Below are 24177 nucleotides of genomic sequence, written 5' to 3'. Positions count from 1 at the left end.
GGTGAATGGATTATCTTGGCAATATGAGAAATGCTCACTAACCGGGATGTAAAAAAATTTGTGCACCAACATAAGTGAAATAAGCTTTTTGTGCGAATGTTTTATTTCTGTTTTATTTCACCTCATGACACACAGGACCAACAATTTACATGCTGCATTTATATTGTTCAGTGTAGCTCATCTGGTATGCTCGTGTCACTGGACAGCTCACGGCTGTGTTTCCCTTTTAATCTGTGATAGTTTGCATGCCCTGTCACATCCGAAAAGTGTCTGAGCTGGTGTAGTATGATTCGATCTTAGTCCTGTATTGCCGATTTGCATTTTTTTGATGGTTTAACGGAGGGCGTAGCGGGATTTCTTGTAAGCCTCCGGATTAGTGTCCTGCTCCTTGAAAGCAGCAGCTCTAGCCTTTAGCTCAGTGCGGATGTTGCCTGTAATCCATGGCTTCTGGTTGGGATATGTACAGTGCCTTACTTTTTCTACCTTTTTGTTTCAGCCTGAATTTAAAATGGATTAAATTCAGATTTTGTCACTGGCCTACACACAATAGCCCATAATGTCAAGGGGAATTATGTTTTTAGAAATATTGACAAATATAAATCTGAAAAGTCTTCAGTCAATAAGTATTCAACCCCTTTGTTATGGCAAGCCCAAATAAGTTCAGGAGTAAAAATATGCCTACAAAGTCACGTAAGTACATGCAATCACTCTATGTGGAATAATAGTGCTTAACACAGTTATCTGTAAGGTCCCAGAGTCGAGCAGGGAATTTCAAACACAGATTCAAACACAAAGACCAATAAGGTTTTCCAATGCCTCACCAAGGAGGGCACCTATTGGTAGACATAGAATATCCCTTTGAGGATGGGGAAGTTATTAGTTACACTTGTATCAGTATACCCAGTCACTACAAAGATACAGGCGTCCAGAGAGAAAGGAAACCGCTCATGGATTTCACCATGAGGCCAATGGTGACTTTAAAACTGTTAGTTTAATGGCTGTGATAGAAAGTACCTTATAGCTCAAAGTACCTTATAGTTGAAGACTCTTCTTTGAGTCATAAGTACATTAAAATTGCTTGGGGAATTATGCACACTTTAGTGAGGTGTGTGGCCACTTGCACCTACACCACATTTTCCAGGAGTAGTCTTATCATGTTACTGAATGTATCCAGAGTGTTTTCTGGTTTCTTTATCAACAAATATGTGAAAAGTACAGGAGATGAAAAAATCAGCAGTGTCATATTTGGATTGTCTTGTGACAGGTGAACTGTTATGTCCAACTTTGGTCTAATAATGTTCCCATTAGCTCCAAACTGTTCCCTTTCAATTGCTATAATGGTTGTGCATATGCTCTTCATTTCTTTCCTGTAAGAAACATTTCAATTTAGCCCTATCCAAATAGGCCAATTCCCACGAGTGTTAAGGTGATTTGGGCTGAATTGGCAGATTTTTGCCTCAGTTTTCCTCCTTGTCATTAAGAAATGCAACTGAAAAGACGATTTGAGACTTGGAGGCGTGCTTTGATGCGTGTATCTTGTGTGTGTGTGTGTGTGTCTTCGCAGGTGGGATGTGTTCGTACATTCTCTCTGGAAACAGTCACTCACTGGTCTAAACAACTTAAACAGTCTAAGCAGCTCTGCTATAGCAAGTAAAGTGGTCAAGTGAGGTTTTCTCTCATTTGTGTCTGGAGGTAGTAGTAAGCTAGCCAACTTGAGCCAATTAGCTTTTGTGGTTCACTGATGTTGTGATAATCAGAACACTCCTTTTCAGCCGAAGCATCCGGTGTGAGACCACGTTAAAGTTAGTTTTTCACGACCTTTCATTTTAAAAATATTTTCTCTCTCTACCCCTCCCTCTCCACCCTGCCCCTCCCTTCTCAGATCTACTACACAGGGAAGTATCAGAGCCTCGGCATCAAGCAAGGTGGTCCGTCGGCAGGTAAATGGGTCGAGCTGCCTGTCACCAAGTCCCCTAAGATCATCCAGTTCTCGGTGGGCCATGACGGCTCACACGCCCTGCTTGTGGCAGAGGATGGCAGCGTGTTCTTCACCGGTTCTGCCAGCAAGGGAGAGGATGGAGAGTCCAGTAAGTATGGATGAGAACACACCTACACAGACGAGAATACGCATGGATGCGCCGACGGATATGGCTATTGAGTTACTTTTTTTCATGTTTAGCTTTACTGAGACGAAGAGAAAATAAATTTGCACTTCCCTCTGTTCTTTTGGCAAATGTCCAGTCAATCGAGAATAAGCTAAGAGGCTCTCGAACAAAGCTCTTCCATCAGACAAACTTGAAAAGCTACAATATTGTATGTCTTGCAGAGATGTGGATGGATGACTATACATAGAACTCAGTGGTTTCTCCATGCAGCGGCATGATTTGACAAAGGCGGCCTCGGGCAAGTCCAAAGGGGGTTGGGTTTGCCTCTTCATAAACAACAACTAGTGCGATGCTTCCGTTGTGAAAAATCTTAAGCTTTTGCTCACCTGATAAAGAATACCTCTAGGTAAGCTGCATAATCTACCAAGAGTTGTCATCCGTAATTTTCACGAATGTCTAAATCCCTCATAGAACCTACACTGCTAAGGCACTCAACAAACTATATAGCCATAAAAAAAACACACAACCAGAGGCAATGTTTCTGGTGGGTGGAGACTTTAAAGCTGGAAGACTTAAAACCGTTTTACCTCACTTTTACCAACATGTCTCCTGAGCCACTAGGGGTACTAAAACTCTAGACCACTTTTATTCTCCCCACAGAAACGCATACAAGGCCCTCCTTTCAGCAAATCTGTCACGATGCTATTCTCCTTTTTCCTGTTCACAAACAAAAGCTCAAACATGATGTACCAGTGATGCACTCAATACAGAAGTGGTCCAATGTAGCAGACGCAAGGCTACAATACTGTTTTGCTAGTACAAACTGGTCATTTATGAACATTTGAACATCTTGGCCATGTTCTGTTATAATCTCCACCCGGCACAGCCAGAAGACTGGCCACCCCTCATAGCCTGGTTCCTCTCTAGGTTTCTTCCTAGGTTTTGGCCTTTCTAGGGAGTTTTTCCTAGCCACCATGCTTCTACACCTGCATTGCTTGCTGTTTGGGGTTTTAGTCTGGGTTTCTGTACTGCACTTTGAGAGATCAGCTGATGTAAAAAGGGCTATATAAATACACTTGATTTGATATGTTCCAGAACTCACCCAATAGCATTGACGAGTTTAACACTTTACCAGTCACAGGCTTCATTAACAAGTGCATAGACAACGTCGTCCCTACAGTGACTATACAAACATATCCAAACCAAAAACCATGGATTACAGGCAATATCTGCGCTGGGCCAAAGGCTAGAGCTACTGCTTACAAGAAACGGGACATGGAAGAAAGCCCACTCCGACCTCCGAGACATCAAACATGCTAAAGTACAATATTGGAGTATAGTGGAATCTAATTACACCGGCTCTGACGCAGGGCTTGCAGGTCCTATCGGATTACAAAGGGAAACCCAGTCGTGAGATGCCCAGTATTGGAGAACTCCCAAACGAGCTAAGTGCCAGAAAACACTGAGTCTTGCATGAAAGCCCCTTTTCCAAATGACCCCGCTCTCCGTGAGTACAACTTTTACACAGGTTAACGCTCGCAATGCCACCGGGCCAGATGGAATACCAGGGCACGTTCTCGAAACATTGGCAGACCAGCTGGTGAGTGTCTTCACTGACATTTTCAATATCTCCTGTTCACAATAACTCTAAGTCTAAATGACCATCACCCTGTAGCGCTCACATCTGTACATGCTGGACATGACACAAATCAACACCATCTTCCCAAACACACTGGACCCACTCCAATTTAATACCGCCACAACAGATCCACAAATGACACATTTCTGCTTTTTTTACCCCTTTTTTCTCCCCAATTATCCAATTGTTTTTAGTAGCTACTATCTTGTCTAATCGCTACAACTCCCGTACGGGCTTGGGAGAGACAAAGGTTGAGAGACTAAGGTACCCAACCAAGCCGCACTGCTTCTTAACACAGCGCACATCCAACCCGGAAGCCAGCCGCACCAATGTGTCGGAGGAAACACCGTGCACCTGACAACCTTGGTTACCGTGCACTGGATATCCCTACCGGCCAAACGGATATCCCTACCGGCTGCGACAGAGCCTGGGCGCGAACCCAGAGTCTCTGGTGGCACAGCTGGCGCTGCAGTACAGCGCCCTTAACCACTGCGCCACCCGGGAGGCCCTAATGACACAATCTCAATTGCACTTCACACTGCTGTTTCCCATCTGGACAAGAGGAGAAATAACTACGTAAGAATGCTATTTACAGAATAAAGCTTGGTGCATGGTCACGCGTGACTCCAACAAGTTTGCTGACGACACAACGTTGCTAGACCTAATCACTGACGGCGATGAGACGGTCTACAGGGGGGAGGTCGGAGACCTAGCAGTGTGGTGCCAGGACAACAACCTCTCCCTCAACGCCAGTAAACCCAAGGAGCTGATGGTGGAATGCAGAAGAAAGGGGAGATCACTCCCCCATCCACATCAATGGAGCTGTTGTGGGGTTAGGGTTAGAAGGCCTTCAAGTTCCTCTGTGTCCACAACACTAAGAACTTAAGACTAAAAAAAAAAAAGACTAATTGTTGGGCCGCGGGTGTGAAAGATTCAGCAGACTACTGGCATTACACATCTGGCTAAAAGAATACTGAACCTCTGCTGGAGTCACTTTTATTGATAAGTTCTGGAAACAGAAGATACTCTACAGGAATGACGGAGTCCATCCAAATCATCTTTGCTCCTGGATTCTCCCACGCATTTCAAGGGTGCGTTGAAACAATGACTGGTAAATGATCCAAGACCAGCTCAGTTCAATCCCTACCGTTGTGACAATGAGTCATCATAATGCTGCATCAAATGTACATGATCTTAGGGGCATTGGCAAACAATGTAAGTGATTTAGTTTATGTTCCCCTAATTGCACCGAATACATCTGCTTATCCTACAGCTACTGTAAGCAGTAATCATCAGCCTATAAACCAGAGTTACACTGTTAGCATTAAGGCAGTGTGCAATAGTAGGAAGCCCATTCTGGTGGGAAGCTGCTATAGACCACCAAGTGCTAACAGTCAGTATCTGGATAATATGTGTGCGATGCTTGATAATGTTCAGTTGAAGTCGGAAGTTCACATTCACCTTAGCCAAACACATTTCAATGTAGTTTTTTAAAAACAATTTCTGACATTGTTTAACTTGGGTCAAACATTTCGGGTAGCCTTCCACAAGCTTCCCACAATAAATTGGGTGAGTAATCTCAAATCTCAAATATATTTTGATTTGTTTAACACTTTATGTTACTACATGTGTCCATATGTGTTGTTTCATAGTTTTGATGTCTTAACTTATTCTACAATGTTAAAAATAGTACAAATATAGAAAAACCCTTGAATGAGTAGATGTTCTAAAACTTTTGACCGGTAGTGTACAAACACACTTTTACGCTCATTATAAGCTGATGCTCTGTTCTTTATTTTACTCGTATTATTATATATCCTGATGGCTAGTCACTTTACCCTGCCTTCATGTGCATATCTACCACAAACACCTCTTACCCCTACACATTGATCTGGTACTCAATAGGCCACAGAAGCTTCCACACAAAACCTCTAGATGCTGTTTTCCATTGTGCCCTTGGATTAATTACTGGTGCTAATTGTAGAACTCACCATTTGTGTATTGTTTCAAAAGGTAGCTTGGTTTATTTACAAAGCTCTCCTGCAGAAACACTCGTGAAGGTCAAAACAATCGACAAGAGCACAATATTGGATAGTGCTAGAGGTTCCAAGGGTGGCTTTAGAGCTGCTTTTGGTTTTTATCTTCCACAAATGTGGAATGTGTTGCTGGGAGGGTCAGGCTTGAATGCCTGTTGTCCTTTAGGGATTTTAAAACATTAGTGGAGATGTTAGTGGAAGATCAATTTTTTTATGATCATGTTTTGTAATTGAGTTTTTTAGTAGTTGTGTGTTTGTATTGAGCTTGAGGTTCATTTTAAAAAGAGGCTTGGGCTCAACATGACACCCTGTTAAAATAAAGGTTAATAAAAGTCCCCGTACACAGCACCATCCTGGTATATTTTATTCCTCTTGTGTTACTATTTGTTTTGTTGGTAAGGGCTCATAAGCAAGCATTTCACGGTGAAGTCAACACCCCTTGTATTCGGATCATGGGACAAATACATTTTTTAAAATTATTTGACACCTACACAGACGAGAACACACATGGATGAGAACAGACATTGCTTTCACACACACACAACAAGAAAAATAACATTGTGTGTCTTTTGGTAAGGATGACAGTCTTCAATGAGAAAAGCACAGTATTCAGAATAAATTCCAACTATCACATTGTTATCTACCACTTCACCAGTGTTGTCTTTTGCATGGAGACATCTGTTTTATCTCTACGGTCTACTCTCCAGCCAAAAGCCGGCGCCAACCGAAGCCCTACAAGCCCAAGAAGATGATGAAGCTGGAGACCAAGACGGCGGTGAACACAGCCTGCAACAACGGCAGCAGCGGCATAGTCACCAAAGATGGAGAGCTCTACATGTTCGGCAAGGACGCCATCTACAGCGACAGCACCTGTGAGTGGGGTAGAGACAGGGGAACAGGTTTATTTTGGGTTGCGTTGGTTAGTGCAAATGTTCACAATTGTAAATGTGCGTTGGTGATGCTGATGAGCTTGAATGGGAAAGATGAGATTTGTCTGGGTAGTGTTCATTCGTGCAAATGTTCACAAATGGAAAAATATTAGGCTGACATATTACAATGTGGCTATCAAAGACAGCTTTATAAAATCCTTGTTGGTTTGATAATGGTCTTTTATAGCCTGGAAATTCAGACTGAATTCTGCTCCGTTAAGTGGAACGTAGCATGATTGAGTTGGGATTAGGCTAGGTCTTTTACAGTAGCAGTACAGTAGCAATGTGTTCTGCTGTCTCTCTTGTGCCCCTTCCAGGCCAGGTGTCAGACCTGAAGGGTCACATTGTAACCCAGGTAGCCATGGGGAAGGCCCACACCTGTGTCCTGACTAAGAGTGGAGAGGTCTGGACGTTTGGGGTCAACAACAAGGGCCAGTGTGGCCGAGAAACAGGGGCCATGAACCAGGCAGGGAAAGGTAACCTGCATGATGGAACCACATACACTATGCACACGCATACACAGATGCACGCACGAGCACACAAAATACCCCCCAATGCAAACATACTTTACTATACCATATGCACACATCAACACAGACCAAAACATTTGGGGCATGTATATTTTCTGTATTTTGCATGTATCACATCACCCATGTGTGAAAAACGCATTTTAAATATAATAAACATATCTTCTCTACACCATGTAGCATTTGGCATTGAGGGCATGGCGACCGCCATGGATGAGGACCTGGAGGATGAGCTGGAGGAGAAGAGCATGATGTGCCAGTCGGGCATGCACAAGTGGAAGCTGGACCAGTGCATGGTGTGCACTGTGTGTGGAGACTGCACCGGCTACGGAGCTGGCTGTGTCAGCAGCGGACGGCCCGACAGAGTACCCGGAGGGTAATGCTGGGCATAAACTACATGACTTCTAAAATCTTAACAACTTGGACATGCTCACTTTTCCGGATGTCACACATCTTTCATTCCGTCTATCCGAGGTGTCTCGGTTGTCGTAGGAAGAAAATGCAAACAGTGTGCTACTATTATTATGTACAGAGACGGAGGTGCAGAATATGTATATGATTTTATAGAATTATATTTTTTTGTGTCATGGAACGACGCAGCTGCGTTCTCGCCACAGCTCCGCCAACCTGTCCTCCATCACCTCGGTCCACACGTGCTGTTGCTTTCCTCTTCGTCATCATTGTTTTAGTCTCACATGCTGAGAGCTCACTGGCTATTGGCAAGCCTTTCCCAATCCCGTCATAACTCAGCTTATACTACAAGATGCACAACCAAAATGTATGACACTGCCAGTCATCGGACAAGGGTCTGGAGAATGAAACGGCTGCGTGTCCTTGACTCACTCAAGCTATGCGAGTCCCGGCATACTGATCCTAGCAAAAGCTAATAGGATTTCACCCGGAACATGAAAATTAGTCTGGGAAAACTTGACGAAGAGGGAGATATACTCACTCACTCAACTCAACTCAACTCACTCACTCACTCACTCGCCACTTGAGAACACACACCATTCGCTAGTTGCGGTATCTTTGTTAAGAGAATGTACATTTGTTTGGGTCTAAGTTAGGGCTGACCCCATTTAGTCGACTGGTTGATTGTTTGGTCGATAGACTGTTGGTCAACCGAGATTCACTGGCGCGAAACTCTGAGGGCCAAGAATATTTTATACAATGTTGCAAGTTTGCTAGCAGGAGTTTCGGGCCAGACCAAGTTAATACAATAGATGATGCAATGTTTCAAGTTTCTTGCAGACAGGCCATGCAATGTCATTATTAGGATATTTGTTTTTAGCAGTATATTTTCTATCTGCGGGCTGCTATAGTTTTTATTTATTGGCTTTATGTATTGAGGCTATTTTTACATATTGGCAATGGCAATGGAAGTTACTTTTAGATTTGTAACAATTTCATTTAGATAGAATTTTGATTAATTACATGACATTGATGTTGAGATATGAAGACGTTATTAAAAATTTAATTAAACTGTTCCATGAAATTGTGCATATGAAAACCATAACTGGCAGTAGAAATGGTAGGATAACTTGGCACTCCAAATGGAAAAGGTTGCTGACTGCTGGTGTAGTCTATTACTGGCAACTTCAGGAGCATAATGGCAGAATCTGTGAAGGTCAGCAGCAGGGGGATGAGGGTCGGGAACAGGTTCTTCTGGTTAGCCTATCTCTGGCTCCCTCTAGTAATTTGTCTTAATTTTTTATCGCAGTGCTTAAAGCATCAGACAAGCTCAGTAGTCTATATATAGTTGATTTTATTCAAACATAGTGTCTAAAAATGGGAAAATACACGTTTGAATATTTCAACCAATATTTTATTTTTTGTTGGGACAGCCCTAGTCTAAGTTAATGGTCAAGTCTATTTGCTATTTCTAGTGCTCAGTGATCTGTCTTTACTAAGCAGTATTGCAGAGTCAGAATGCTGATCAGACGCACTAATATTTGTTTCTCTATGTGTTTGTATGATTTTGTTTGTCTTGTGTCTTTGTGGATGTCTGAGTTTGCTTGTGTTTATTTTGATGTTTGTCTCTCTGTTTGTGTGTGTGTGTCTACTTGTGTAATTTGTTGTGTGTGTATCTCTCGCTCCCTCTCAGTATCTGTGGCTGTGGTTCGGGGGAGTCTGGCTGCTCAGCATGTGGCTGCTGTAAGGCCTGCGCCAGGGAGCTGGATGGACAGGAGGCCAGACAGAGGGGCGTCTTTGACGCTGTCAAGGAGATGATACCACTAGACCTACTACTAGGTATAACACGCAATAACAATAACAGTTGCTCAATATACACCACATGACCAAAAGTATGTGAACACCTGTTCGTCGAAAATCTTATTCCAAAGTCTTGGGCATTAATATGGAATTGGTCCCCCCTTTGCAGCTAGAACAGCCTTCACTCTTCCGGGAACGCTTTCCACTAGATGTTAGGACATTGCTGCAGGGACTTGCTTCCATTGAGCCACAAGCATTAGTGAGGTCGGGCACTGATGTTGGGGGATTAGGCCTGGCTCGCAGTCGGCGTTCCAATTTATCCACTGATCTCTGATCTCGACAAACCTTCATGTATAGACCTTGCTTTGTGCTCAGGGGCATTGTCATGAAAGGGCCTTCGCTCAAACTGTTCCCACAAAGTTGGAAGCACAGAATCGTCTAGAATGTCATTGTATGCTGTAGCATTAAGATTTCCCTTCACTGGAACTAAGGGGCCTAGCTCGAACCATGAAACTGTCCTTGACCATTATTCCTCTTCCACCAAACCTTACAGTTGGCATTATGCATTGGGGCAGGTAGTGTTCTCCTAGCAGAATCCACTAATTTGTAGAGGTGTCCACATACATTTGTATATGTAGTCTATCTGCATGTTCCGGTTTGATGTATTTATTTGCAAACAGTCATGACCCACAAGGCATCAATGTTGTCTGCTTCTTTTATTTATCTTTTGTCTGTCATTCCATGTCAGCACATTGCTTAAACATTGCTACATGTCTCACACAGTGTTTTCCCTAGACCAGGAGTGGGTTAGTTAAAAAACATGTAGTCGGTTGCTTAGTTCATAGACTATATATTTTTTATTGATTGATAATATAGGTCTAAATCCAGGTAGGAAGTGGTAGAAAGTTATAAAGAAATTTCTTCCATCGCAATATTTTCAATTGAGCTATTAGCAGCGCTATTTAGCAAATTTGGTTGATTTTGTGGTGTCAAAACAGTGAGCTTATTAATATTCTTCATCAAAAGTATGGGCAAAATGGAAATATTGACTATAAAAAAGATTGGAATGTTCTCGTCATATAATTGCTACATTTGTATCCAAGATGGCGTAGCAGTGTGTCTGTCTTTGTCTTATCCTGTGTAAATAGTTTTTTTGTTGTCGTATATACTTATTTTAATCTCACTTTCTATCTACAAACGAAATATACTTTCCTGCAACCCGCCTCACCCAATGTGGTACGGATCTGCTATTTTTATTCCTTATAACTGGAAACTTCATCAGGAGCTAGCCAGCTAACTAGCTACTAGTGATCAGTTGTTGTTAGCCATGGCTAGCGGCCTTCACCTTTAGCTCGGACACCTGCCAGCTTTAGCTTGGATAATACCTGCCAGTCTGCACACGATATCAAACCAGAGCATATCGGACTGCTTCTCCCTACCACATCGCCAGATTCCTGCCGCAAGCTCTGGGCCATTACACCGGATCATCGCTGCTAGCTAGCTGCAACCGAGTGGCTACTGTTAGCTAACGCCTCTGTCCCGAAGCGAGCACTAGTTAGCCTTGAGTTAGATTTGAGCTAGGCCCATATACCAGCTAATTCTTGGGCTACAATACCTCTTTTGCCAATTGGCCTGGACCCTTTGTTGTCGACGGAGCCCCGCCGATCCATCACGACTGGCCTGCCGACGTAATCGTCCGATGTGGTTTCAACTGGTTTTTCTGTTGCGGTGCTGCCGAAGACCCATCCGCCATCCCCGGCCCGCTAGCTTTCTGAATGCTGTCTCCTGCTCGCCTAGCGTAGTAGCGACTGCTGAACTGCTCCCTGACTCCCCTATTGCTGCTCATTAGACCCTATGATCACTCGGCTACACAGCTGATGCCTGCTGGACTGTTCACTAATGCGGTACCTATTTTGGTTTATCTGTCGGCCTCAGCCTCAGGCCCAAATGACACGCTCTGTCCATTCATTGCCATTTTCCCGTTGTTGTCTTAGCTCTCCCGATCAACACCCGTGATTGCTTTATGCCGGTCTCTAATGTCAATATTCCTTGTCTACCGCTCTCTCCGTTAGTTCTCATTGTTTTATTTCACTGTAGAACCCACTGTCCCGCTCAACATGCCTTAGATAGATCTTTTGTCCCACCCCCCACACATGCGGAGACCTCACCTGGCTTAACTGGTGTCCCCAGAGATGCAACCTCTCTCATTGTCACTCAGCGCCTAGGTTTACCTCCACTGTACTCACATCCTACCATACCCTTGTCTGTACATTATGCCTTGAATCTATTCCACCACGCCCAGAAGTCTGCTCCTTTTATTCTCTATTGCCAATGCACTAGACGACCAGTTCTTAGAGCCTTTAGCCGTACCCTTATCCTACTCCTCCTCTGTTCCTCTGGTAATGTAGAGGTTAATCCAGGCCCTGTAGCCCCCAGTACCACACCTATTCCCCAGGCGCTCTCATTTTATGATTTCTGTAACCGTAAAAGTCTTGATTTCATGCATGTTAACATCAGAAGCTTCCTCCCTAAGTTTGTTTTATTCACTGCTTTAGCACACTCCGCCAACCCTGGTTTCCTAGCCCTGCCTGAATCCTGGCTTAGGAAGGCCATGAAAAATTATTACATTTTCCATCCCCAACTACAACATTTTCCGTCAAGATAGAACTGCCAAATGGGGCGGAGTTGCAATGTACTACAGAGAGAGCCTGCAGAGTTCTGTCATACTCGCCAGGTCTGTGCCCAAACAGTAAGAGCTTCTACTTTTAAAAATCCACCTTTCCAGAAACAAGTCTCACTGTTGCCGCATATTATATACCCCACTCAGCCCCCAGCTGTGCCCTGGACACCATATGTGAATTGATTGCCACCCATTTATCTTCAGAGTTCATACTGTTAGGTGACCTAAACGGGGATATGCTTAACACCCCGGCCATCCTACAATCTAAGCTAGATGCCCTCAATCTCACACAAATTATCAAGGAACCTACCAGGTACAACCCTAAATCCGGAAACAAGGGCACCCTCATAGATATCATCCTGACCAATTTGCCCTCTAAATACATCTCTGCTGTCTTCAACCAAGATCTCAGTGATCACTGCCTCATTGCCTGCACCCGTAACCCGTCCGCGGTCAAATGACCACCCATCACCACTGTCAAACGCTCCCTAAAACACTTCAGCGAGCAGGCCTTTCTAATCGACCTGGCCCGGGCATCCAACTACCTCATCCTATCAGTAGAGGATGTCTGGTTGCGCTTTAAAAGTGCTTTCCTCACCATCTTAAATAAGCATGCCCCATTCAAAAAATGTAGAAGTAAGAACTTATACAGCCCTTGGTTCACTCTAGACTTGACTGCCCTTGACCAGTACAAAAACATCCTGTGGTGTACTGCATTAGCATCGAATATTCCCCGTGATATGCAACTTTTCAGGGAAGTTAGGAACCAATATACGCAGTCAGTTAGGAAAGCTAAGGCTAGCTTTTTCAAACAGAAATTTGGGGCTGCCCACTGCACTGAGGATAGGAAACACTGTCACCACCAATTAATCTACGATAGTTGGTTATTTCAATAAGCATTTTTCTACGTCTGCTCATGCTTTCCACCTTGCTTCCCCTACCCCGGCCAACAGTTCTGCACCCCCCACAGCAACTTGCCCAAGCCCCCTCCGCTTTCTCCTTCACCCAATTCTAGATAGCTGATGTTCTGAAAGAGCTGTAAAATCTGGACCCCTACAAATCAGCTGGGCTAGACAATCTGGATGCTCTCTTTCTAAAATGATCCGCTGCAATTGTTGCAACCCCTATTACTAGCCTGTTCAACCTCTCTTTTGTATCGTCTGAGATCCCTAAAGATTGGAAAGCTGCTGCGGTCATCCCCTTCTTCAAAGCGGGAGACTCTCTTGACCCAAACTGTTAGACTCATGTTAATTCTGCCCTTCGAAAGCCAAGTGAACAAGCAGATCACTGACTGTTTCAATCCCACCGTACCTTCTCCGCTATCCAATCTGGTTTCCGAGCTGGTCATGGGTGCACCTCAGCCACGCTCAAGGTCCTAAACGATATCATAACCCCCATCGATAAAATAGAGTACTGTTCAGCTGTCCTCATTGACCTGGCCAAGGCTTTCGACAATCAATGCATTCTTATCGGCAGACTCCATAGCCTTGGTTTCTCAAATGGTTTCTCAAATGACTGCCTCGACTGGTTCACCAACTACTTCTCAGACAGAGTTCAGTGTGTCAAATCGGAAGGCCTTTTCTCCAGACCTCTCGCAATCTCTGAGGGTGCCACAGGGTTCAAATCTCGGACCGATTACTTTCTCTGTATATATTAATGATGTCGCTCTTGCTGCTGGTGATTATCTGATCCACCTCTACGCAGACGACACCATTCTGTATACTTCTGCCCCTTCTTTGGACACTGTTAACTGACCTCCAAATGAGCTTCAATGCCATACAACACTCCTTCCGTGGCCTCCAACTGCTCTTAAATGCTAGTAAAACGAATTGCATGCTCTTCAACCAATCGCTGCCCGCACCCGCCCGCCTGACTAGCATTACCACCCTGGACAGCTCTGACTTAGAATATGTGAACAACTACAAATACCTAGGTGTCTGGTTAGACTGTAAACTCTCCTTCCATACTCACATTAAGCATCTCCAAAATTAAATCTAGAATCGGCTTCCTATTTCGCAACAAAGCCTCCTTCACTTATGCTGCTAAACATACCCTCGTAAAACTGACCATCCTACCGATCCTCGACCTCGGCGATGTAATTTACGAAATAGCCTCCAACACTCTACTCAGCAAATTGGATGCAGTTGATCACAGTGCCATCCGTTTCGTCACAAAGTCCCATATTCTACCCACCACTGCGACCTGTATGCTCTAGTCGGCTGGCCCTTGCTTCATATTAGTCGCCAAACCCACTGGCTCCAGGTCAGCTATAAGTCTCTGCTAGGTAAAGCCTTGCCTAATCTCAGCTCACTGGTCACCATTGCAATACTACCCACCCGTAGCATGCACTCCAGCAGGTATATTTCACTGGTCATCCCCAAAGCCAACTCCTCCTTTCCTTCCAGTGTTCTGCTGCCAATGACTGGAACGAATTGCAAAAATCACTGAAGCTGGAGACTCATATCTCCCTCACTAACTTTAAGTTTCAGCTGTCAGAGCAGTTCACTGATCGCTGCACCTGTACACAGCACATCTGTAAATAGCCCACCCAACCTACCTCATCCCCATATTTATTTTTTGCTCTTTTGCATCAAAGTATCTCTACCGGTACATCATCTGCACATCTATCACTCCAGTGTTAATGCTAAATTGAAGTTATTTCTGGTAGGATTTTTTTAACTGGGCCAGGTGCCTTTCTATTAGGAGGAATGCCACACTGAATTAGTCATGTGAAAAAATAGTGAGAAATTGGGATTTGTTAGGATTTTGAGTCTATTGAAACAGTAAAATAACCTCATATCAGTTTCAAGGCAAATGTACAGACGCATCGCTTCTCCATGTCTCCTCCCACCATCATTGATCCATGTTATGTGTTGTCTCCTCCACCTGGTTCTCTCTTTGGTGTGTGTTTCAGCTGTGCCTGTCCCTTCCCCACCAGGAGTCAACATCCAGGAGCACATCCAGGAGCACATCCAGATCCGGCAGGAGGAGAAACGCCAGCTGATCAACCGCCGACACCGGCTGGAGGAGGGACAAGGTTTGGGCTAGGAGGGGTTAGCGGAAGGTGTGTGTTTGTGTGTGTTTTTTTGTTTGGAGAGCAGAAAATGCAGAGGATCAAATATTGAGCATGGTTACAGTGGTGGGTGTGGGTTTGAATGTCGGCAGGTAAGGGTTTGGTGGTTGAGGGTATGTGTGTGTTGATTCGGGGACTGACCTGATTGGTATGATAGCTGTGTGGGGCTATGAAGAATACGGGCAGGGGAAGACAGTGGAATGGTTATCTGAACTCACTCTTTCTTCTATTTTCAATAGACCATTCAGTCTGACCCTGTTTGTTATTGTGCCTTTGTGAACCACTTTTTGAGCTGAAAGATGATGGCCAGAGCTTACCCATGATGATGCGCAACGATTTAAGTCAATAAGTCAATGTTTTAGTCAAAGTATCATATATTTGGGCTTGAAGTGACAAATCCAAACGGCCCACTTTGTGCAAATATGTGTGAATGCGGTGTCTTTTCCTATGATATGACACGAAAATCATTATATTCAGAGGCCCCGGTGCACAACTGATGCACAACTGAGCAAGAGGACAAGTACATTAGTCTCTAGTTTGGGAAACACACGCCTCAAGTCCTCAACTGACAGCTTCATTAAATAGTACCCGCAAAACACCAGTCTCAGCGTCAACAGTGAAGAGGTGACACCGGGATGCTGGCCTTCTAGGCAGTGGTTTCTATATGTGGCAAAGTTTTCTCTAAATCAATGCTTGTGACAAATCCAGCTCCAGAACCAGCCATGAAGCCAGCTGGCTCGTCTTTTGAATAGGCTGTATATAAAAAAAAATGCATCACAAATAAGGTTAGCAAGATAGCTTCATTGTATTCGGAAAGTATTCATACCCTTAGTCCTTTTCCACATTTTGTTACATGTTTAATGTTTTCCTAATCAATCTACACGCAATACCCCATAATGACAAAGTGAAAACAGGTTTTACTTATTTACATAAGTATTCAGACCCTTTGTATGAGACTCAAAAGTGAGCTCAAGTGCATCCTGTTTCTATTGATCATCCTTGAGATGTTTCTACTACTTGATTGGAGTCCACCTTTGGTAAATTCAATTGATTTGTCATGATTTGGAAAGGCATGCCTGTCTATATAAGGTCCCACAGTTGACAGTAGAGGTCGACCAATTATGATTTTTCAACGCCCATACCGATTATTGGAGGACCAAAAAAAGCCGATACCAATTAATCGGCCTATATATGTGTTCATTCAGTATTGTTGTAATTGTCAATATTACAAATGTGTATATATATTTGTAATATTGACAATTACAACAATACTGAATGAACAATTTTAATTTTAAATTAATATAATTAAAATTGTCAATTTAGTCTCAAATAAATATTGAAACATGTTCAATTAGGTTTAAATAATGCAAAAACACAATGTTTGAGAAGAAAGTAAAACTGCAATATGTGCCATGTAAAAAAGCTAACGTTTAAGTTCCTTGCTCAGAACATATGAATGCTGGTGGTTCCTTTTAACATGAGTCTACAATATTCCCAGTTAAATTTTAGGGTGTGGTTATTATAGGAATTATAGGACTATTTCTCTCTCTACCATTTGTATTTCATATACCTTTGACTATTGGATTTTCTTATAGGCACACAGTATTGCCAGCCTAATCTCGGGAGTTGATAGGCTTGAAGTCATGAACAGCTCTGTGCACCAGTCGGCCTGCTGTGTATACCCTGACTCTGCTTGCATTGAGAAGTGAGAGAGAAGTGACAAATATACTTGTGTATTGATTTTAAAGGCATTGATGTTCATGGTTAGGTACATTGGTGCAACGATTGTGCTTTTTTCGCGAATGCTCTTTTGTTAAATCATCACCCTTTTGGCGAGGTTGAAGTAGGCTGTGATTCGATGATAAATTAACAGGCAATGCATTAATTATATGCAACGCAGGACATAAATTCATTAAAAATCCTGTAATGTGATTTTCTGGATTATTTTTTATCATTTTGTCTGTCATAGTTGAAGTGTACCTATGATGAAAATTACTGGCCTCATCTTTTTAAGTGAGGGAACTTGCACAATTGGTGGCTGACTAAATACGTTTTTTGCCAAACTACATGATGTAAACAAAAATGTGCATTGTCATTATGGGGTGTTGTGTGTAGATTGATGAGGGGGGGTATAACAATTTAAGACATTTCAGAATAAGGTAGTAAATGTAACAAAATGTGGAAAAAGTTGAGGTGTCTGAATACTTCCCAAATGTAGATACGGTTAGCATGCTAGTTAGCTACGCTGACACCTGTCAGTGCCCTATTTGTTGATGTTATCAAGCCACGTAGAATTTCCCACACCCAATTCGTGAATATGTACAAGATGCCTTCATCATTCTTTGGAGTTGGAACCTAAATGTGCATTTCCTCTCTAGGACAGCTCCTTTAAATGCGATTGCTACAATTTTTTTTTATTTTATTCATGATATGCAGTGTATAGCCATTATATTCTTCAAGAATCAACTTATAAATGCATCATTTGTCTAACCTCATCAGAATTGAAAATATAAGCTTTTTCTACTCGTTTGTAAACGATGCAATTGTAAACAAACACTGTATAGCTTCAAAACATGGTTAGGACTACAATTTTGATCTCAGGGATGGTCAGTCCATGCATCCATAGCTCTGTCTATGAATTGGACAGTGGTTACATTTCTCTAGCCCCATCCTCCAGCTGTTTACTGAAACAGTGGGGTGGTGACAGCTTTGCAATTTTTTGATCTGCCCCTTTTAATTAAAGTCCCGTTCTAAATAGGTTTCCTCTCTCTGGGGCATCTCTGGTGCAGAGAATAAGAAACAATTGGGAGTCTATGTTAATTCTTCTACTGCTTTGGCACTAGAGTCCTTGGACGGCGACACTACTTTTGTTGAAGAAAAATCTATATCACAGTCCAACTCGATTGAACAACTCTCTAAGCAGCAGAGTAGATTTCTTACCGTGGCCGTCGACTGATACAGCAGAATTAGATGCATGTGAAACAGCAGGCGTTGTCAAAGTGCCTAGCCTCAAACAACAAGCAGACTATTATGGGATAGAATAGAGAGGAGAGAAGAGAAGTGACGGCTAGACTTCCGACACCAATTGCGCCTATTTTATGTTATCCTAGACATTGATCTGTGCAGGCTTTCAAATTAGTATTTATAGTAACAAATTAAATAATTCAGTATTTTTATTTTATCTGAACAGGGCACATTTTAAAATATCCTTCATGGATAATAACTAATTGGTATAAATAGATTGTGTCTGTTCCCTGTGGTTATATTTGGAAGCAACAAATTAAAGGTGCAATATGCTCCACCATTTCGTGGTTGTTAAAATTCTAGTAGTTCTCCTAATTTTAGTTTGACAAAACAAGCAATCTATAGTGTAGATCATCATTGTATCAGCTAAAACCCTGTGAAATACTGTATATTTTCAGTAACTAAATATTTTGTATTTTCAGCTGTTTGAAGCTGGTGTACAAAACCAAAACTAAAAGACGCAAAAACTACCTGTAACTGGAAACATAGAAATAGTGCACATAGAATAGATCCACCGGTCCTTGCTTTCAATGAGAATGACAAATATTTAACTCACATTTCTATGTGAATTTGGTCGGGTAGTCTAAAAAGTTACACATTGCAGCTTTAAGATGTTGAAGAGGAGAATACAGATGGAAGATGTAAAAGAGAATCATCCCTCTATTCTTAATCAGGATTAATAATATGTCATACTGGTTTACCCATTCAGATAATTCTATGCTAAGATCTTTCCCTCTTCTACCCTAATTTCTCCCCCTCAATTGATGGTTCTGAGGTTGAGAGCAAGGGAATGTCTAGGCATTGACTTTGGATAGGAAAAATACTAACGGAAGATGGATTTTCTGAAGCATGTTACTTAAGATTGAATTGTACTACACCGGTTCCGACACTCGTCGGATGCGGCAGGGCTTGCAAACTATTACAGATTACAAAGGGAAGCACAGCCGCGAGCTGCCCAGTGACATGAGCTGAATTACTTCTATGCTCGCTTCGAGGCAAGCAACACTGGAGCACTAACCACGGTTGCCAGGTGCACGGTGTTTCCTCCGACACATTTGTGCGGCTGGCTTCCGGGTTGGATGCGTGCTGTGTTAAGAAGCAGTGCAGCTTGGATTGGTATCGGAGGACGCATGACTTTCAACCTTTGTCTCTCCCGAGCCCGTACGGGAGTTGTAGCGATGAGACAAGATAGTAGCTACTAAACAATTGGATCCCACGAAAAAGGGGTAAAAAAATAAATAAAAAAATACAAGACTAAACTCTCCTTCCAGACTCACATTAAACATATTAAATCTATAATCGGCTTCCTATTTCGCAACAAAGCATCCTTCACTGATGCTGCCAAACATACCCTCGTAAAACTGACCATCCTACCGATCCTCGACTTCGGCGATGTAATTTACAAAATAGCCTCCAACACTCTACTCAACAAATTGGATGCAGTCTATCACAGTGCCATCCGTTTTGTCACCAAAGCCCCATATACTACCCACCACTGCGACCTGTACTCTCTCGTTGGCTAGCCCGCGCTTCATACTCTACTGGCTCCAGGTCCTCTACAAGTGTCTGCTAGTTAAAGCCCCACCTTATCTCAGCTCACTGGTCACCATAGCTGCACACGCTCATGCAGGTATATCTCACTGGTCACCCCCAAAGCCAATTCTTCCTTTGGTCTCCCCTCCTTCCAGTTCTCTGCTGCCAATGACTGGAACGAACTCCAAAAATCACTAAAGCTGGAGACTCTCTTACCTCCCTCACTTGCTTTAAGCACCAGCTGTCAGAGCAGCAATCAGATCACAGCACCAGTACATAGCTCATCTGTAAATAGCCCATCCAATCTACCTCATCCCCATACTGTATTTTTTTTAAATCTTCCTCTTTTGCACCCCAGTATCTCTACTTGCACATTCATCTTGTGCACATTCCACCATTCCAGTGTTTAATTGCTATATTATAACTACTTCGCCAACATGGCCTATTTATTGCTTTACCTCTCTTATCCTACCTCATTTGCACATGTTGTATATAGATTTTTATACTGTATTATTGATTGTATGTTTGTTTATACCATGTGTAACTCTGTGTTTTTCTATGTGTTGAACTGCTTTGCTTCATCTTGGCCAGGTCGCAGTTGCAAATGAGAACTTGTTCTCAAATAGCCTACCTGGTTAAATCAAATATTTTTTTAAATATCTAAAAGACGGAACGTGTCTCCTTCTTGAGCAGTATGACGGCTGCGTGGTCCCATGGTGTTAATACTTGCGTACTATTGTTTGTACAGATGAACGTGGTACCTTCAGGGGTTTGGAAATTGCTCCCAAGGATGAACCAGACTTGTGGAGGTCTACAATCTTTTTCAATGTTTTTCTGAGGTCTTGTCTGATTTCTTTTGATTTTCCCGTGATGTCAAGCAAAGAGGCACTGAGTTTGAAGGTAGGCCTTGAAACACATCCACAGGTATACCTCCAATTGACTCAAATGATGTCAATTAGCCTATCGGAAGCTTCTAAAGCCATGACATAATTCTCTGGAATTTTCCAAGCTGTTTAAAGGCCCAGTCAACTTAGTGTATGTAAACTTCTGACCCGCTGGAATTGTGATACAGTGAAATAATCGGTCTGTAAACAATTGTTGGAAAAATGACTTGTGTCATGCACAAAGTAGATGTCCTAACCGACTTGCCAAAACTATAGTTTTTTTAACAAGACATTTGTGGAGTGGCTAAAGTTCCGACTTCAACTGTATTGCTTCAATTACATTGACACCTGTGCCCCCGCACATTGAGTCTGTACTGGTACCCCCTGTATCGGTACCCCCTGTATATAGCCTCGCTATTGTTATTTACAGCTGCTCTTTAATGATTTGTTTTTCTTATCTCTGACTTTCTTTTAGTTTTTTTCATAACTGGATTGTTGGTTAAGTTTTGTAAGTAAGCATTTCACTGTAAGGTTTACAGCTGTTCGGAGCATGTGACAAATAAAATTGGATTTGATGTACATATTACCTCAATTACCTCTACTAACCTGTGCCCCCGCACATTGACTCTGTACCGGTACCCCCTGTATATAGCCTCCACATTGACTCTGTACCGGTACCCCCTGTATATAGCCTCCACATTGACTCTGTACCGGTACCCCCTGTATATAGCCTCCACATTGACTCTGTACCGTGACACCCTGTATATAGCCTCCACATTAACTCTGTACCACAACACCCTATATATAGCCTCCACATTGACTCTGTACCGGTACCCCCTGTATATAGCCTCCACATTGACTGTACCGGTACCCCCTGTATATAGTCTCCACATTGACTCTGTACCGGTACACCCTGTGTATAGTCTCCACATTGACTCTGTACCGGTACCCCCTGTATATAGTCTCCACATTGACTCTGTACCGTGACACCCTGTATATAGCCTCCACATTAACTCTGTACCACAACACCCTTATATATAGCCTCCACATTGACTCTGTACCGGTACCCCCTGTATATAGCCTCCACATTGACTGTACCGGTACCCCCTGTATATAGTCTCCACATTGACTGTACCGGTACCCCCTGTATATAGTCTCCACATTGACTCTGTACCGGTACACCCTGTTTATAGTCTCCACATTGACTCTGTACCGGTACCCCCTGTATATAGTCTCCACATTGACTCTGTACCGGTGCACCCTGTATATAGTCTCCACATTGACTCTGTACCGGTGCCCCCTGTGTATAGCCTCCACATTGACTCTGTACCGGTACCCCCTGTGTATAGCCTCCACATTGACTCTGTACCGGTACACCCTGTATATAGCCTCCACATTGACTCTGTACCGGTACACCCTGTATATAGTCTCCACATTGACTCTGTACCGGTGCCCCCTGTGTATAGCCTCCACATTGACTCTGTACCGGTACCCCCTGTGTATAGCCTCCACATTGACTCTGTACCGGTACACCCTGTATATAGCCTCCACATTGACTCTGTACCGGTACACCCTGTATATAGTCTCCACATTGACTCTGTACCGGTACACCCTGTATATAGTCTCCACATTGACTCTGTACCGGTACACCCTGTATATAGTCTCCACATTGACTCTGTACCGGTACCCCCTGTATATAGCCTCCACATTGACTCTGTACCGGTACCCCCTCTATATAGTCTCCACATTGACTCTGTACCGGTACACCCTGTATATAGTCTCCACATTGACTCTGTACCGGTAACCCCTGTATATAGCCTCACTACTGTTATTTACAGCTGCTGTTTAATTATTTTTTGTTTTTATTTTTTAATAATCTACTTTTTACTTAACTGCTTTGTTGGTTAAGGGCTTCTGCAGATGTTGTTTTCGGCACGTGACAAATAACATTTGATTAAATTTGATTTTGAAGGTCAAATATAGGATATTATGCTACTATATAGGTAAAGCATCAAGGGGAGATGGGGGTGTTCTTGTACCCCTATTTTGCACTCTCTTGAAACTAAAGTAACGTTACTTTCAACTTCTAGACAGAACAGGTATGACAGTATTTTCAGAACTAAGTAAATGCAGCTGGAAAGAACTGGACTAAGCCCTGGATTCTGTTGCTGTGTAGTTAGGTGTCACAAGCACCTACAAGTGATACACCACATTGAAATTGAACATGGAGCAATCTTAACAACCCCCAAAGTCTTGCCCTTTTTGAGATTTTGAGTTTTTACCTTTTTTACCTTTTCACATGCTTTCATTGCCTTTTCTTCCTTATTTCCTTTTTTTTCTCGGAATCACTTGCTCATTTCAGCTTCCCCAGGACTGTCAGTTTTCCGGTCCTGAGACACCCATCTCTGAAGCTGCAAACCGAGTTCTCTCCCTCTTTCTTAACCCCTACCCCCTCTGTCTCTCTCCTGCCTGCTCCATCCTGCCCTCTCTCCACCTGACTGACGGCCTGTTCACCTTTGCAGACGGGAGCAGCGAGCGAGGGGAGAAGGACGCCAGTAAGATCACCACTTATCCCCCGGGGGCGGTGCTTTTCGACTGCGAGATGACAGCTGTGCAGGTCAGCTGCGGCCTCCACCATTCAGGTAGGTCCCCTGGCCACTTCCTGTCATTCACTTCTTGCTTATTTGATCTCTTTTTCGGTTGTGTTTGATCTCAAGAGGAAGACTGTTTGTGTTGATGAGTGTCTTCTGGCCACATATCAAATAGCCACAGGTCATAAAGGTATTTCAATAGAAACAGTTAAAGGAATTGACCCTTCACTAAGCCCTGCCCCTATTGTTACTGTTGTTTCCGTGGTCAACATTTTCCCGGGAAGCTTAATTCCCCATTCAAACTATTTGAGAGAATTGTGTTTTGATTCTCAATGAAATTAAACACGAACTAACCATTGCTAATGAGTCTTGGGCACGTTGTGGCAGACTTACAATTGCTTCACAGGAACTTGGTAAGATGAAGTTTGTAGTGTGGCTAGTGTTAGGTCCTAATTTTTAAGAGTAAATAACTCACGGAAGTTTAATTCTTCCCAAAGGGTCGACACAGCTGTATTCAGACCAATACATGTTTCTACCAGTATATATACTCTACTTTAGACACCCCTCCTCCTCTCCACCACTACCAGTATATATACTCCACTTTAGATACCCCTCCTCCTCTCCACCACTACCAGTATATATACTCCACTTTAGATACCCCTCCTCCTCTCCACCACTACCAGTATATATACTCCACTTTAGATACCCCTCCTCCTCTCCACCACTACCAGTATATATACTCCACTTTAGATACCCCTCCTCCTCTCCACCACTACCAGTATATATACTCCACTTTAGACACCCCTCCTTCTCTCCACCACTACCAGTATATATACTCCACTTTAGACACCCCTCTTCCTCTCCACCACTACCAGTACAGTGGGGCAAAAAAGTATTTAGTCAGCCACCAATTGTGCAAGTTCTGCCACTTATAAAGATGAGAGG

At 43.1% G+C, this 24177-nt stretch overlaps 1 protein-coding gene across 5 annotated transcripts in view; it reads left to right on the top strand.

Moving 5' to 3' along the window:
- mycbp2 (MYC binding protein 2) overlaps positions 1-24177 on the top strand; it is a 249694-nt gene that overhangs the window by 66859 nt on the left and 158658 nt on the right. For all 5 annotated transcript variants that reach the window (XM_065027423.1, XM_065027354.1, XM_065027490.1 and 2 more), the window contains exons 12-18: positions 1883-2087; positions 6488-6652; positions 7027-7185; positions 7417-7612; positions 9341-9486; positions 15066-15164; positions 23164-23283. In XM_065027423.1, coding sequence (XP_064883495.1) covers positions 1883-2087; positions 6488-6652; positions 7027-7185; positions 7417-7612; positions 9341-9486; positions 15066-15164; positions 23164-23283 — 1090 coding nt within the window. The remainder of the gene's footprint in view (positions 1-1882; positions 2088-6487; positions 6653-7026; positions 7186-7416; positions 7613-9340; positions 9487-15065; positions 15165-23163; positions 23284-24177) is intronic.

This window comes from Oncorhynchus nerka, linkage group LG1 (assembly GCF_034236695.1).
Source record: "Oncorhynchus nerka isolate Pitt River linkage group LG1, Oner_Uvic_2.0, whole genome shotgun sequence".
NCBI classification, from domain to species: Eukaryota; Metazoa; Chordata; class Actinopteri; order Salmoniformes; family Salmonidae; genus Oncorhynchus; species Oncorhynchus nerka.
The sequence above is the reverse complement of the archived record's forward strand: the minus strand, read 5'-3'. Positions and strand labels throughout refer to the sequence as shown.